The 15,183-nt window shown below is 40.8% G+C and overlaps 1 protein-coding gene across 1 annotated transcript in view; it reads right to left on the bottom strand.

Annotated features, from left to right (window-relative positions):
• chrfam7a (CHRNA7 (exons 5-10) and FAM7A (exons A-E) fusion) overlaps window positions 1-15,183 on the bottom strand; it is a 61,751-nt gene that overhangs the window by 19,484 nt on the left and 27,084 nt on the right. Inside the window, exons 3-4 of the mRNA XM_062962997.1 lie at window positions 14,927-14,971; window positions 6,983-7,092 (exon numbers count right to left, since the gene is read on the bottom strand). Coding sequence (XP_062819067.1) covers window positions 6,983-7,092; window positions 14,927-14,971 — 155 coding nt within the window. The remainder of the gene's footprint in view (window positions 1-6,982; window positions 7,093-14,926; window positions 14,972-15,183) is intronic.

Raw genomic sequence — 15,183 nt, 5'->3', positions numbered from 1 at the left:
CTCTTCAACCGATTAATCCAATGCGGTGCAGAGAGGCTGGAACGCCGGGATGGAGTTGAGAATAGGGACGAGCACAACTTTCCAGGCCATGTTCTTCATGTCCTTATGTCCATTTAATGCTTATTGAGGTTGCGTTTCTCCCAGCCAGGAACACAATCCATCATGCGTTCAAGGCTTCACCAACCATGGTACTTTTTCTACGCATAAGACGGCCTCAATAGTGTCAGGATTCCCAACAAAAGTAGACCCCTGAATCAATGTAAATCCAAACAATTCAATGGATCTACTCCAGTGGTTCTCAACCTTCCTAATGCCGCAACCCCTTAATGCAGTTCTACATGTTGTGGTGATTCTCAAAAGTAAAATTATTTTTGTTGCTACTCTATCACTTTCATTTTGTTACTGTTACGAATCATAATGTAAATATTTGATATGCAGGGTGTATTTTCATTCACTGGACAAATTTGGCACAAATACCCGATACGCTCAATATTGATGGGGTTGGAGAGGACTGATTTTGTCATTTGGGAGTTGTAGTTACTGGGATTTATAGTTCACCTACAATCAAACAGCATTCTGAACACAACCAATAATGGAATTGAACCAAACTTGGCACACAGAATTCCCATGGCCAACAGAAAATATTGGAAGGGTTTGGTGGGCATTGACCTTGGGTTTGAGAGTTGTAGTTCACCAACATCCATAGAGACTTAAACAATGATGGATCTGGACCAGACTTGGCATGAATATTTTCTTATGGTCTTTGGCGACTCCTCTGACACCCCCCTCATGACTCAACTGGGGTCCCAACCCCCAGGTTGAGAAACACTACTTGATTTTGGACGACCAATAGGGTTTAATGTGGTGTGTCCCTGAGTGTAAACAGTTGCATAATAAGGCTCGACTGCTTGAAGTTATCATTGGTGAAAAAGTGGACCTAGTTCAAACACAGGTGGGTATATTTGTTCTTCAGAAAACCAGAATGAGGTCTTGGACTCAAGAAAATAATCCTTTCTGTTTCATATCTGCTGGTATTTGTTGTTAAGTTCCATCAAGTCATCCAATATTCCTGGATGAGAGACCTCCAAGAGATCCTGTTATGAACCACACTACTCAGTTCTTGCAAACTCAGGGCAGCCATGGTTTACTTGATGGAATCAGTCCATCTATTATGTGATCATTTTCTTTTCCTGCTGCTTTCTGCTTTTCTCAGTTTTCTGCTCAATGAGTCGCGTCATCTCATGATCCTCCCGAAACCCAAGAGTCTGTCTGAGTTACCGAATGCAAAATATCCACGCCTGGCGATGCCTGGACTCAGACTCCCATGCAGACATCTCTTTCATGTTCAATACTGTGTCTTTACTTTTGGCCCACCTCCCACCTAGTTCAAGAAGTCCGACTTCCCAGTTAATGTTCAGGGAACTGCCGCTCTCTCCTGATCTCTCCTGAGAGCCCAGGGAAGTAAGAGAATCGGGAAGCAGCTTCCAACCGGTTCCTGTGGCGCCTGCACTTTCAACCAAAGTGACATGTAAAATAACAGGCGCTTTTGATCTTCAGCTGTTCAAAGCCAGTTAGGAAAAGAAGAAGAAGAAGAAGAAGAAGAAGAGAACCCATGTTGTAATCATCTTCTGTAAGGAAGGCAAACTCCATAGGAATCCAAGGTTGTGCTGCTATCGAAATTGAATTGCTAATGAGAAGCAAGAATCCATTTAAGCCTGCCGAGAAGACCAAAGGGAAAAACAGGAGGGGAACCTAAGCTCAAAGTGCATTTGTTGTTCTGTGGTTTTTTTTTTTATTTCATGCCAGCCCTGATGGGACCACAGTTTTATCAAAAGCCTATCATGAAGCCATACGCATTGGCAAAATGCCTGCTCGGAATTTATAATTCTCAGGAAATGCTCTTTTCCTCGGATCCTCTGATCCAACATTCTCAGAGGTGAGAAAAAGATAAAAGTACTTTTTGGCTGCTACTTCCAAGTTTTGGAATTCTCTGCCACAGTATAACAGTATAACAGGGTCACCTTCCACCCTGATAGAAGTATTATTATTGTTGTTGTTGTTGTTGTTGTTGTTACTATTACTATTATTATTGGGTTGCTGTGAGTTTTCCAAGCTGTATAACCTGCTTCTGGAACATGGCCATTCAGCTTGGAAAACTCACAGCAACCCAGTGATTCTGGCCATGAAAGCCTTTGACAACACATTATTATTATTATTATTATTATTATTATTATTATTATTATTATTATTATTAGCTGTACACTGTGCTTTATAAGTAAACAGAACAGAACAATTCCTTTCCCTTCGGCTTACAAAGAAAAGGGCATGGAGAAGAGGCTTAAATCCAACTCTTCTTGGCTCTCTCTACAGCCAAGGAAGTGGCAGATGGTTACGGTTAAGGGCAGTGGCAGTTGGGATGGGTGGATAGAAGGCAGTGGCAGTTGAAATGGAAGAAAGACCTTACATTTGCTTCTAGACCTAGACAGGATAGAGATGCACCTTCCTCTTCTTCTTTTCCTTTAAAGTTAGGGCAGTGGCAGTTGGGATGGAAGGATATAAGGCAGTGGCAGTTGAGATGGAAGAAAGACCGTACATTTGCTTCTAGACGTAGGTAGGATGGAGATGTACCTTCCTATTCTTCTTTTCCTTCAAAATTAGGGCAGTGGCAGTTGGGATGGAAGGATAGAAGGCAGTGGCAGTTGAGATGGAGGGAAGACTTTACATTTGCTTCTAGACCTAGACATGATGGAGCTCTGCCTTCCTCTTCTTCTTTTCCTTCAAAGTTAGGGCAGTGGCAGTTGGGATGGAAGGAAGACATTACATTTGATTCTAGACCTAGGCAGGATGGAGATGCACCTTCCTCTTCTTCTTTTCCTTCAAAGTTAGGGCAGTGGAAGTTGGGATGGAAGGATCTAAGGCAGTGGCAGTTGAGATGGAAGGAAGACATTACATTTGCTTCTAGACCTAGACATGATGGAGCTGTGCCTTCCTTTTCTTTTTTTTCCTTCAAAGTTAGGGCAGTGGCAGTTGGGATGGAAGGATCTAAGGCAGTGCCAGTTGAGATTGAGGGAAGACGTTACATTTGCTTCTAGACCTAGGCAGGATGGAGATGTACCTTCCTCTTCTTTTCTTTCAAAGTTAGGGCAGTGGCAGTTGGGATGGAAGGATAGAAGGCAGTGGCAGTTGAGAAGAAGGGAAGACTTTACATTTGCTTCTAGACCTAGACATGATGGAGATGCACCTTCCTCTTCTTCTTTTCCTTCAAACTTAGGGCAGTGGCAGTTGGGATGGAAGGATATAAATCAGTGGCAGTTGAGATGGAAGGAAGACATTACATTTGCTTCTAGACCTAGGCAGGATGGAAATGTACCTTCCTCTTCTTCTTTTCCTTCAAACTTAGGGCAGTGGCAGTTGGGATGGAAGGATATAAATCAGTGGCAGTTGAGATGGAGGGAAGGCCTTTCATTTGCTTCTAGGCCTAGACATGATGGAGATGTACCTTCCTCTTCTTTGTTCTCTTCAAGGTCAAGGCAGTGGCAGTTGGGATAGAGGAAAAGCATAACCTTTTTCCTTTTTTTACTTTTGAAACCAAAGCCTGTTTGAAGTTGAACTGGGCACCATACACAACATGTGTATTTCAGGATCAATTTTTGTATATTACAGCAAAGTGCGAACAAGAATGCCTACCCTGTGCGGGGGAAGTGGAAATCACATGAATTTGTAGGACTTTAAAATGCAGCCACCGATTGATGTGGAAGCAGGTCAGAAAGCTTTTGAGCAAAATACAGATGGAGCCATGCTCACTGCGGGGTGAAGACAGGACCGTGGGGCAACAGAGAGACATTTCTATTTATAAAATATTTGGAGGGTGCATGCCTTGGGTTTGACACATTGCAGGTCATGCGCTGCCCTGGCCTTTGTTTGCTTCGTGCATGCTTCTATGAACCATCCTTTGACTATGCATATTCAGCTGGGGATTTGGTATTACATTTTGCAAACAACAGAAAGAGTCAGCGGGGAGGAAGCTAGGCCAGGAGAGCCAGAGAGTGAAAAACGAAATGACAAGCGACCTGGGAATATTTAAACACGCTGTCTGGCTTAATCCTTCTCTCTCACATGCGGTCAGCAGGCAAGAGCTTCCATCCAGAGCATAAATATCTGTCCCTGTGCAGCGGACAGTTGGCCGGCCAGCTTGGCAAGACAAATGGGCACAGACAGCTGTGAACACACAACATCCTTCGGAAAGGGCAACCTGCCTGAGAAACAGCAGGAAGCCAGGAGACAACTTTGGAGAAGTTCTTGAGTGTCTTAAAAATAATAATGGCATGGATTCTTGTATGTTTTCCGGGCTGTGTGGCCATGTTCCAGAAATATTCTCTCCTGACGTTTCACCCACATCTATAGCAGGCATCTTCAGAGGTTGTGAGGCATCCTCAGAGGCATCTTCACCTCACAATCTCTGAGGATGCCTGCCATAGATGTGGGCGAAATGTCAGGAGAGAATACTTCTGGAACATGGCCACACAGCCTGGAAAACATACAACAACCCTGTAATCCCGGCCATAAAAGCCTTCGACAACACAACAGCATGGATCTTAGCCCAATGGCATGGATTTTAGTCCAACACCACGCCGTGGAAGAATATTCGATGATAGCACACCTGAAAAATGCCCATCCATCCTCTATTTTTTTTTATTAGAAATTTTAGGTATACATAATATTCCTTCTTTGCCTTTTTCTTGTATTCTTCTTATGTTCTCCAGTCTGTCCTTTTTATCACGTTTCCTCTGTTTGTTTTCATTAAATAGGTTAACTTATCCATATCGGGGGCCCTGGTGGCACAGTGTGTTAAAGCGCTGAGCTGCTGAACTTGCGGACCAAAAGGTCCCAAGTTCAAATCCCGGGAGCAGAATAAGTGCCTGCTGTTAGCCCCAACTCCTGCCAGCCTAGCAGTTCGAAAACATGCCAATGTGAGTAGATCAATAGGTACCACTCCAGCGGGAAGGTAACGGTGCTCCATGCAGTCTTGCCGGCCACATGACCTGGAGATGTCTATGGACAACGCCGGCTCTTCGGCTTAGAAATGGAGATGAGCACCAACCCCCAGAGTCAGACATGACTGGGCTTAACGTCAGGGGAAACCTTTTATCCATATCATAAATTTCATTCAATTTCTCTAACCAAAGATCTGTTGTAGGAATTTCTCCTTGTTTCCAATCTCTGGCAAAAGTTATTCTTGCGGCTGTCGATATAGATGCAAAAATAATGTCCTCATTCTGGTCAAAGTTCATTATATTCTCAGATAGTCCCAGTAGGTAAAGTTCTGTTTTCATCGGGAATGACTTTTGTAATATTTTCTGTGTTTCCTCATGTATTCTTTTCCGATAGTTTGTTGTTTCTGGACACGTCCACCAAGCATGAAAATAAGTTCCTTCCTGTTTTCTTTGCATTTCCAGCATTTGTTTTGAGTGTTTTCATACATAATTCCTAATTTTTTTCGGTGTTATATGCAATCTATGAAACATTGTTTTAAACTTTTTATATTGTATTTTATGACTGTTTTTAACTGTTTTAACATTTTAGTTCATTGTATATCAGTGTAACAGCATCAACTGCCACTTGTAAGCCGCCCTGAGTCCCCTCGGGTGAGAAGGGCGGGGTATAAATAATTGAAATAAATAAAGAAAGAAATAAATTTTTAACCAATTTTCTTGTAGGTCCGAGGCATATGTATATTTTAGTTTTTTATTCAATATCAGTTCCCACTCTGCCCGATCTCGTCCCATCTATCTTCTATTTAAAGACCTCCAAACAGGGAGAGTTTTAGATTCTCTAAAGCCGTTTATGCTACTGTTGAATTGTTCTTATGCTCAAAAAGTTTTTCCAAAAGTTTGGGCGGGATGTTTTTTCTTGTAATCTGAATTAGTTGGATTGCATTCTAGTTTTCGGTGTAGCAAAAAGCAAGCTTGTTCCATCCTCTACAGGGCATTTCAGGTATTTTAATGGTGGTTATCATACCATTTCTTGTTTTTCTCTCTTCTCCAAACTAAACATATCCAACCGCCCAAGTTGTTTCTCAAAATGCTTGGTTTCCAGACCCATTGTGGGTGCCCCAATCTCAACCAGTTGGTCACTGTGACCAATGGGAGCAGGATCTGGTGATAAATATGCACAACAAACTGTCAACAAACTGAAGCTACAGCCTACTGACTGCATTTACATCCTGAGGAGTCCTACAGAACTGCTCCAAGACTACAGAGACTTTGATTTGTTTTGACTCCAAGCCAAGTTTGAGCCAAGTGATTACACACTGATATATTGAGTTTTACAACATATTACATGCATTTGGAGAGACTGGATGTACACATACTGAGTCGCTAACAAACTTTAGTTGGAATCTTGTTGATATTGTTGATATATGTCTGATATATTTTCAATATTTTATATTGAAAACTGCTCTGTGTAGCATTTAAATCTGGATGATTGCAGTCTATAAATCTTATTATTATTTGTATTATTCATATTATTGTTAACATTATTATGTATATGATGCTCTAATATACATATTGTGTTCTATGGTTTGAACCTTTATCGTGGTGCACATTTTTCAGATAAATATGCACAAACAACTAGAATTTTAAAGGAACTCTCCGAAGTGCTGAACTTGGTTTGAAGGCAATGGTTCAGCACCTTGGATAGCTCCTCTGAATCCTAGGCAGGAGCCAGTGCATCAGCAATATACAAGGAATTTAGTAAAATACAATGCATTTCTTCATTTCTAAAAATGGATCCTAAGACAAGCAACAAGATATCGTTGCAGGATCACAATGTCTGTGACCTCCATTGTGATACTGAAATACAGTATTGCAGTGAAATAATAACAATCTCCTACAGCAGACAAAATTACCATAATACAAAAGTGTTGTGGATTCATTTAATCTATGTATCTTTCTTTCTCTCTATTTACATACAGTTAGCTTACCTGTTATAGAGAAGAATGTCTGGCTTCCATATCAGTCCATCTGGAAAACGGACATTTTTCACTCCCGGATAGTCCGACATATTCCACTGTAGGTAATAGTCTGTCCAATACTTGAAAATGAGAAAGAAAAGCAGTCCAAAAATACAATCATTTCCATTTCCATTAGGCCCCGCGTTCTTCTCCAGCCTCACAGTCCAGATTTCCCTCCTAAATGAAAGTATTGCTCCGGTCTCGCAAAAAAGCAACATTTTGCTTATAAACACAAACCCTTTACAGATGGCACATTTAGCCACCTTAAGCAGGAAAACAAATTGAAAGCATTAAAATTGCATTTTGGGTCACCCTATCGCACACGACGGCCCAGGAAAGATATTTTCGGTGTGTTTGTGACTTACCGCTCCGGTTGCCTCAAGCGTAAAATTGGACGATGGCAAATTATTATTTTTGGGGGGCTTGCAAAGTCTATGCATTTCCTCCAATTACATTTGTCTTTGGAGCCATAACTCGGAGAGTTTCCTTTTAGCCGAGAAATGATTAGACTGTAATAACCGATTAGAAGCACATTAGCCTGGACGGCGAAAGGTCTCCTCTCGGATAAGATACGTGAGCAAATCCTGTTCTCCAACGGAACAAGGCAGGCCCAAGATTTTGAGAAAATGTCTCCTAATAGGAAGGAAGTAGCATTCTGGTCACATAAAAGCCCTCGTCAGAAATGAATTTTTCAAAGAGTTTCAAGGCCGGCGGGTGAGAAGTTCACACGAACAAGCAAACCATTTGATTAGTGTCTGCTCAGCATATTTCTCCACTAAACACACTGGAAACGGAGCATAATTCCATGCTCACAAGCTACACTGCCTTGTTAGTGAATTTATTTATTTATTTATTTATTATTTATTAATTACTACATTTATATCCCGCTCTTCTCACCCCGAAGGGGACTCAGAGCGGCTTACAAATCAAATGAACATACAATATATTATTAGCATAGCACAATATAAGCATTAAAATACTATACTGTACTATATCATTATATGGTAATACTAGCGGTGCCCGGCCACGCGTTGCTGTGGCAAAGTGGTGGTGGTATTGGTTAAAAATTGTTGTGTAATTTTTATTTGACGTTATTTGTATTTTTTAATTAATTTTATTGTAAGTTATCTTTTTATTTATTATATTTTATTATTTTCTTGTATTATTTTTAGTTACAGTAGAGTCTCACTTATCCAAGCTAAACGGGCCGGCAGAAGCTTGGATAAGCGAATAGCTTGGCTAATAAGGAGAGACTAAGGAAAAGCCTATTAAACATCAAATTAGGTTATGATTTTACAAATTAAGCACCAAAACATCATGTTATACAACAAATTTGACAGTAAAAGTAGTTCAATAGGCAGTAATGCTATGTAGTAATTACTGTATTTACGAATTTAGCACCAAAATATCACGATATATTGAAAATATTGACTACAAAAATGGCTTGGATAATCCAGAGGCTTGGATAAGCGAGGCTTGGATAAGTGAGACTCTACTGAAGTATAATATTGTATCCCATTATAATATTATTATCAATATTAGATGTATATACAATATATTATATATTTATAAATTATTATAAATAATAATAATTATAGCTAAATATCCACCTGCAAGCTCAGTCGCATGCTGCATGCACAACCATTTGCAATGTGCAACCATATAATGCTACACCATGTTAGTTTCCACAACTTTAATCTGAATATGGTCATTCTGCATTTGAGAAAAATGTCTAATTGTTTCCATGAGGAGCATAAATGTCAAGATCCTGTGCTTAGGAACTGCAGTGTTTTCATACTTATTATATTTTATATTGTGATATATGCTATATTTCTTTGATTCTAAGACACCATCGATTGTAAGGTACACATTAATTTTAGGACTACCAACAGAGTGAAACACATTATTTGTATTATATTACATTATTATTATATTTTATATTATATTACATTATTATTATATTATATATTATATTATGTTATTATTATATTATATATAAAATATTACATTATATTATACTAGCACAGCAGGTTAAACCACCAGTTGCAGAAGATCCTGCCAACCAGAAGGTTGGCAATTCAAGCCACGGGTGGGATGAGCTCCCACTGTCAGCCTAGCTTCTGCCTACCTAGCAGTTAGAACGAGTAGGTAAATAGGTACCACTTTGGCAGAGAGGTAAAAAGCACAACAGGTTAAACCACCAGCTACAGAAGATCCTGCTGACCGGAAGGTTGGCAATTCAAGCCACGGTGGGATGAGCTCCCGCCATCAGCCTAGCTTCTGCCTACCTAGCAGTTAGAATGAGTAGATAAATAGGTACCGCTTTGGCAGAGAGGTAAAAAGCACAGCAGGTTAAACCACAAGCTACAGAAGATCCTGCCGACTGGAAGGTTGGCAATTCAAGCCACAGGTGGGATGAACTCCCGCTATCAGCCTAGCTTCTGCCTACCTAGCAGTTAGAACACAGCAATGTGAGTAGATAAATAGGTACCGCTTTGGCGGGGAGGTAAAAAGTGCTCCTGAAAAACATGCTGGTGGTTCAACCAGTAAGACATCCATGGATGACAGGCTCCAGACGCCGGAGATGAAAAAAGAGGGAAGCCTTGCCTTTGTTTGTGTACTGTCTGCCTTTTTCAATTGTATAACGGCATTGAATGTTTGCCATATATTTATCTGTAAATTGCTCTCGGGGAGACAGAGTGGAATATAAATAAAGTGTAGTATTAAATTATTATTATTATTATTATTATTATTATTATTATTTTATTGTATGACACAATAAAATAGTATATTATTATTAATATTAATATTATTATTATTTTTGTATGAAAAGCAGATGGGATTCTAAGATGTGCCCCATTTTTACAAATGTTTGTACGAGGGGGAAAGTGTGTCCTAAAATCAAAGAAATGTGATACGCGTTATGCTCTGTACTTGCTATGTATATTAATGCTACATGCTGCACATGTTGCTACCTTGTTTATAGGCATGTTTAGTTCATTAGTATGTCGGATGCTGTGTTCGCTTAATGAATGTGTAAGCTGCTAATGGGAGTTCAAGTGCATTCTAGAAGAGGCTTGTTAGAAGCTAATTCCCCAGCAAAGGCTGGTCCTGTGTAATCCTATTTAGCTTGGCATTTAGAGGTAACGTGTTAGGTCTGACTTGTGAGGCTGTTTTCCACTCAAGGTCTTTCTCGTGTGAAAGGAAAAGACATGGGAACGAGATGGAAGAGAAGACCACAAAAGGGCTTTATGACAAATGAGGAAATGTGCAAGAAACACATTCTGTCTCACATTTTCCCATAATTTGGTGAGACCTCTTAAAACTACATCTCCCCGGATTCCATAGCATTGAGCCATGGCATTTAACTGCATTATATCTACCAATAATAATAATAATAATAATAATAATAATAATAATAATAATAATAATGGTCCCGGTGGTGGTCCCGGTGGTGATGGGCACATTGGGTGCCGTGCCAAAAGATCTCAGCCGGCATTTGGAAACAATAGACATTGACAAAATTACGATCTGCCAACTGCAAAAGGCCACCCTGCTGGGATCTGCACGCATCATCCGAAAATACATCACACAGTCCTAGACACTTGGGAAGTGTTCGACTTGTGGTTTTGTGAAGCGAAATCCAGCATGTCTATCTTGTTTGCTGTGTCATACAACATCGTTGTGTCAATAATAATAATAATAATAATAATAATAATAATAATACTTTATTTATACCCCGCCACCATCTCCCCGTGGGGACTCGGGGTGGCTCACAATGTTACAAAAGTAACAATGCAAATACATAAACAATACACACAAGAAGATGATAAAACAGAAGTTAAAACGAAGGTTTATACAACAGTAATAATATCAATAGTAATATAAAACAACCACCAATGCAATTCAGTCAACTTCAAAGGTGGGGGGGGGGGGGGACTATAGCAGCAATATAAGATAAAATCATTAGATTAAAATGCCATGCCTTGCCAGTATTATATTGCACTTTATTGACTATTTTAGATGTGAAACTACCTCTCCCCGATTTTGAAATATTCTGCACTTTGGCCCAGATCCGTGTATTAGTTTCCTGTTTTTAACATTTTATTCTGTATGTTGGTTTTTTATGACTGTTTTATTGACGCTGATGTTTTATTGTTGGGATATTTGTTTTATTGTCTAGTTGTTGTTGTTACATGGTTGTGTTGGGTAAGGCGCCCCGAGTCCCCTCGGGGAGATGGGGCGGGGTATAAGAATAAAGTTGTTATTATTATTATTATCAACACAACGACGTTGTATGGCACAGCAAACAAGATAGATATGATGGATTTCGTTTCGCAAAACCACAAGTCGAACACTTCCCAGGTGTCTAGGACTGTGTGATGTATTTTCGGATGATGCGTGCAGATCCCAGTCGGGTGGCCTTTTGCAGTTGGCTGATGGTGATTTTGTCAATGTCTATTGTTTCCAAATGCCGGCTGAGATCTTTTGGCACGGAACCCAGTGTGCCCATCACCACCGGAACCACCTGCACTGGTTTCTGCCAGAGTCTTTGAAGTTCAATCTTGAGGTCCTGATAGCGGCTGAGTTTTTCCTGTTGCTTTTTGTCAATATGACTATCACCTGGGATGGCAACATCAATGATCCAAACCTTGTTCTTTTCCACAACTGTGATGTCTGGTGTGTTGTGTTCCACAGTATCTTTGCGTGCTCATTTTCCAATACTTTTGCAGGTTTGTGATCCCACCAGTTCTTTGCTGCTGCGAGGTGGTACTTGAGGCATAAGTTCCAATGAATCATTTGGGCCACATGGTTGTGCCTCTGTTTGTAGTCTGTCTGTGCGATTTTCTTACAGCAGCTGAGGATATGATCCATGGTTTCATCGGTTTCCTTGCACAGACTGCATTTTGGGTCATCAGCTGATTTTTCAATCTTGGCCTTAATTGCTTTTGTCCTGATGTCTTGCTCCTGGGCTGCAAGGATCAGGCCTTCTGTCTCCTTCTTCAGGGTCCCATTCGTGAGCCAGAGCCAGGTCTTCTTCTTATTATTATTATTATTATTAAAATATCCCAATGAAAGGAACCATTGTAGCTGCATTATACCTACCATGTCCATCTGCTTCTATAAGGGAACCTAATGCGTGCCTAAGTTACCACCACGGAAATTGCCATGCGGGCTTTGGCTTTGCAATGCTGCCACAACTTTATTTCTTCGCAGCATTGCAAATTGGCAACCTGAAGAGTCTAAGACAAAGCAAACAAGGCGAGCTGACAATACCCTATCGACCTGAACTCCCTCGATAGCCTCCTCAACAGGGTCAACCTGTCGTGCCAACTTTCCTCCATTTGCACATCAATGCGCCCATCATTTGCTCTACCTTTGGAGAGTCACACACTTCTGCTCCCTTCTTCTCCACGAAAGCCTCATTCCAGGCCCCATTGACCTCTTGTGCAGCTCCTGCCTGGCCATTCGCTATTCTTTCCCAACCCAGCATGTTGTTTACCACGCTGTCAAGGCCGGCTGTGATCAAAGTCATGCTTCGACATATCCTGCGGCTCTACAGATGTCGGTTGCGGGAGATAGACTTCCGCCAGGAGGGCCAACGGTTAGCTCTTGTCTCTCCAATGCTTCTGACACTGACAACCGACACTACGAATTAAACCGATTCCATTCTTTGAAGACTACTATCTGTAGAGCAGTGTATCCATGTTGCGGTCTCTAAAACAACTATCCAAGGAGATGGATATATCTTAGAGACAGAGTTCAGCACTTTCAATAGGGTTCCTATAGGCCAGGGGTCCTCAAACGTTTTAAGTGGAGGACTGATTGTCAGTCCCTCAGACTGTTGCGGGGCCGGACTATGATGAAATCGTCCAAAATTAGGATTGTTGTTGTTGTGTGCCTTCAAGTCATTTCAGACTTAAGTCAACCCTAAGTCTAAAGTTTAGGACAGAGGCCAGGTCAATGACCTTGGAGGGCCTTAGTTTGGGGACAATCTCATAAGACCATAGGTAAGCAAAGAGACCTCCAAAGACCATCTAGATGGTCTCATTAGACCATAGATAAGGAAAAGGACCCTCAAAGGCCGGGCTGTGGCGGGCTGGCTAGTAACCAGCTGCTATAAATCACTACTGACCGAGAGGTCATGAGTTCGAATCCCGTGTCGGGTTAAGCCTCCAACCATTAATAGCCCCAGCTTGCTGTTGACCTATGCAGCCCCGAAAGACAGTTGCACCTGTCAATTAGGGAAATTTAGGGACGCTTTATGCAGGGAGGCTAATTTACAACACCATAAAACTGCCAGCAAAACACGAGGAAAGGAATGAGGAAGTACAGCCACTACTGGACGGTGAAGCAACAGCTCCCCCTGTGGCCGGAATCGTGAAGCTGGAAAAATGTTAAAAATGCCTCTGAGTCTGTCTAATGTATGTTGTTTGTCTGTTGGCATTGAATGTTTGCCATATATGTGTTCATTGTAATCCGCCCTGAGTCCCCTTCGGGGTGAGAAAGAAGGGCGGAATAGAAATACTGTAAATAAATAAATAAATAAAATCTACATGATCTCATAAGGCCATCAGAAGACTATAGCTAAGGAAAGGGACCCTCAAAGACCATCTAGATGGTTTCATAAGATCATAGAGAAGGATTTGTAAGTTAAACGTAGTTACGTTGGAACATTCTTATGTCATGATGCTACTGTATTATGGTCTCGTCCAAACTACAACTCCTGGGATTCTATTGCATTGAGCCAAGTGGTGTCAAACTGCATTGATTCTACAGTTTCAAAATTCAAAATTTTCTTTGTGGATGCAAGTGCCTCTGGAGATACAGCCATTGCAAGAAACGTTTCCTCAACTTGCCCAAGAAAAGTGATCTCGAGGCTCTCTCTTTGGAAAAGAATGGAAATCCATTTGGATTGTGTGTCAAAATGCCAGTGACTGGCAGGAATGGCTCTGTACGGAGGCCAATGTTTCAAGCCTAGGAGAGCTTAAAACATGACTTGGCCCACGAACAGAGAGGATGCGAAATCATCCAGAGAAGGGAAGAGGAAGGCCGAGATATATCTCGATCATTCAGTCGGAGAGTTCTGGATCAGGTCCAGTGTGGGAGACAACTCATCTTGAACCGCCACATCCTTAATGAATCCATTTTGTAGGTACTTTTCTCTCTCTGTGTTTGAGAACAAAGCGTCATCTCTTCTACACACAATGATTTCTGGACTGTCGGCGCTTGAATAATTTGCTTTAGAAACTCTGGCATCTGGTGCCGACACCTACATCGATGACAAATTGAATTAGCATCTCCCTTCCCAGTTGGTTTTTTCATTTCCCAAAAGAGATGTTGTGGATGCCATTGACATGCTGAGATTTGTGCTCCCAGATTGAAAAAATTTCAAAGTATAAGATGCAGAACGATAAAGAACTAATTTACAATAAATATGAACTGATTTGCCCATCGGTGACTATAAGAGACACCTATGATTGGCATGTGGAAATCAACTAAAATGACAAATGCAAATGGCACGGGGTCACCATGACAGAGCCTGGAGTTGTTTTTAGAATTTTCTGCAAACAAAACACAATTTTCCGTGCAGAATGATTCTCCAGAAAAATTCTGCTTTCTGAACAGAAAATACTACGTTCTGAGCAAAATGTGCGAATTTTCTACACAAATGTCCCAAAGTGTAGAAATCCATACTTCTGTCAGATTTTCTGTTCAAAACTCAAAACCACATTTGGGGAATATTTTTAAAATACTCCTTCCATCCATCGAGTTTAGGCCAATGTTATGTTTGCCAAATACACGAAACCTTAGAAATACGACCTGACTCTTTGCGATAATGTTCTCCTGACCTCAAAAACACATTCAGAAAATCACAATTTCCAAAGAAAGACCCAGAGCATTTACACTCACCATGTGGAGCCAAACGTTTGTGGTTAACACCTGGTTTTTTTCATCCTGTCAAAGGAAAGGAAAGAAACAAATCAAGATCGGCATTATTTCTCTTCTGATAAGAGTTATAATCTTAAGAAAAAGCTTGTATAATAGCAACCTCCTCCTTATTCTCCAGGCCTTCTAAAATAGCTTCACACTCATAATAAAGAGATATTCATTTCCACAAATTTTTCTGATGACTTTCTAGGTTCTCCAGCAGGACCCTATGGTTGACT

Source organism: Anolis carolinensis, unplaced genomic scaffold, assembly GCF_035594765.1.
Source record: "Anolis carolinensis isolate JA03-04 unplaced genomic scaffold, rAnoCar3.1.pri scaffold_11, whole genome shotgun sequence".
NCBI classification, from domain to species: Eukaryota; Metazoa; Chordata; class Lepidosauria; order Squamata; family Dactyloidae; genus Anolis; species Anolis carolinensis.
This window is presented reverse-complemented; position numbering and strand designations above follow the sequence as displayed.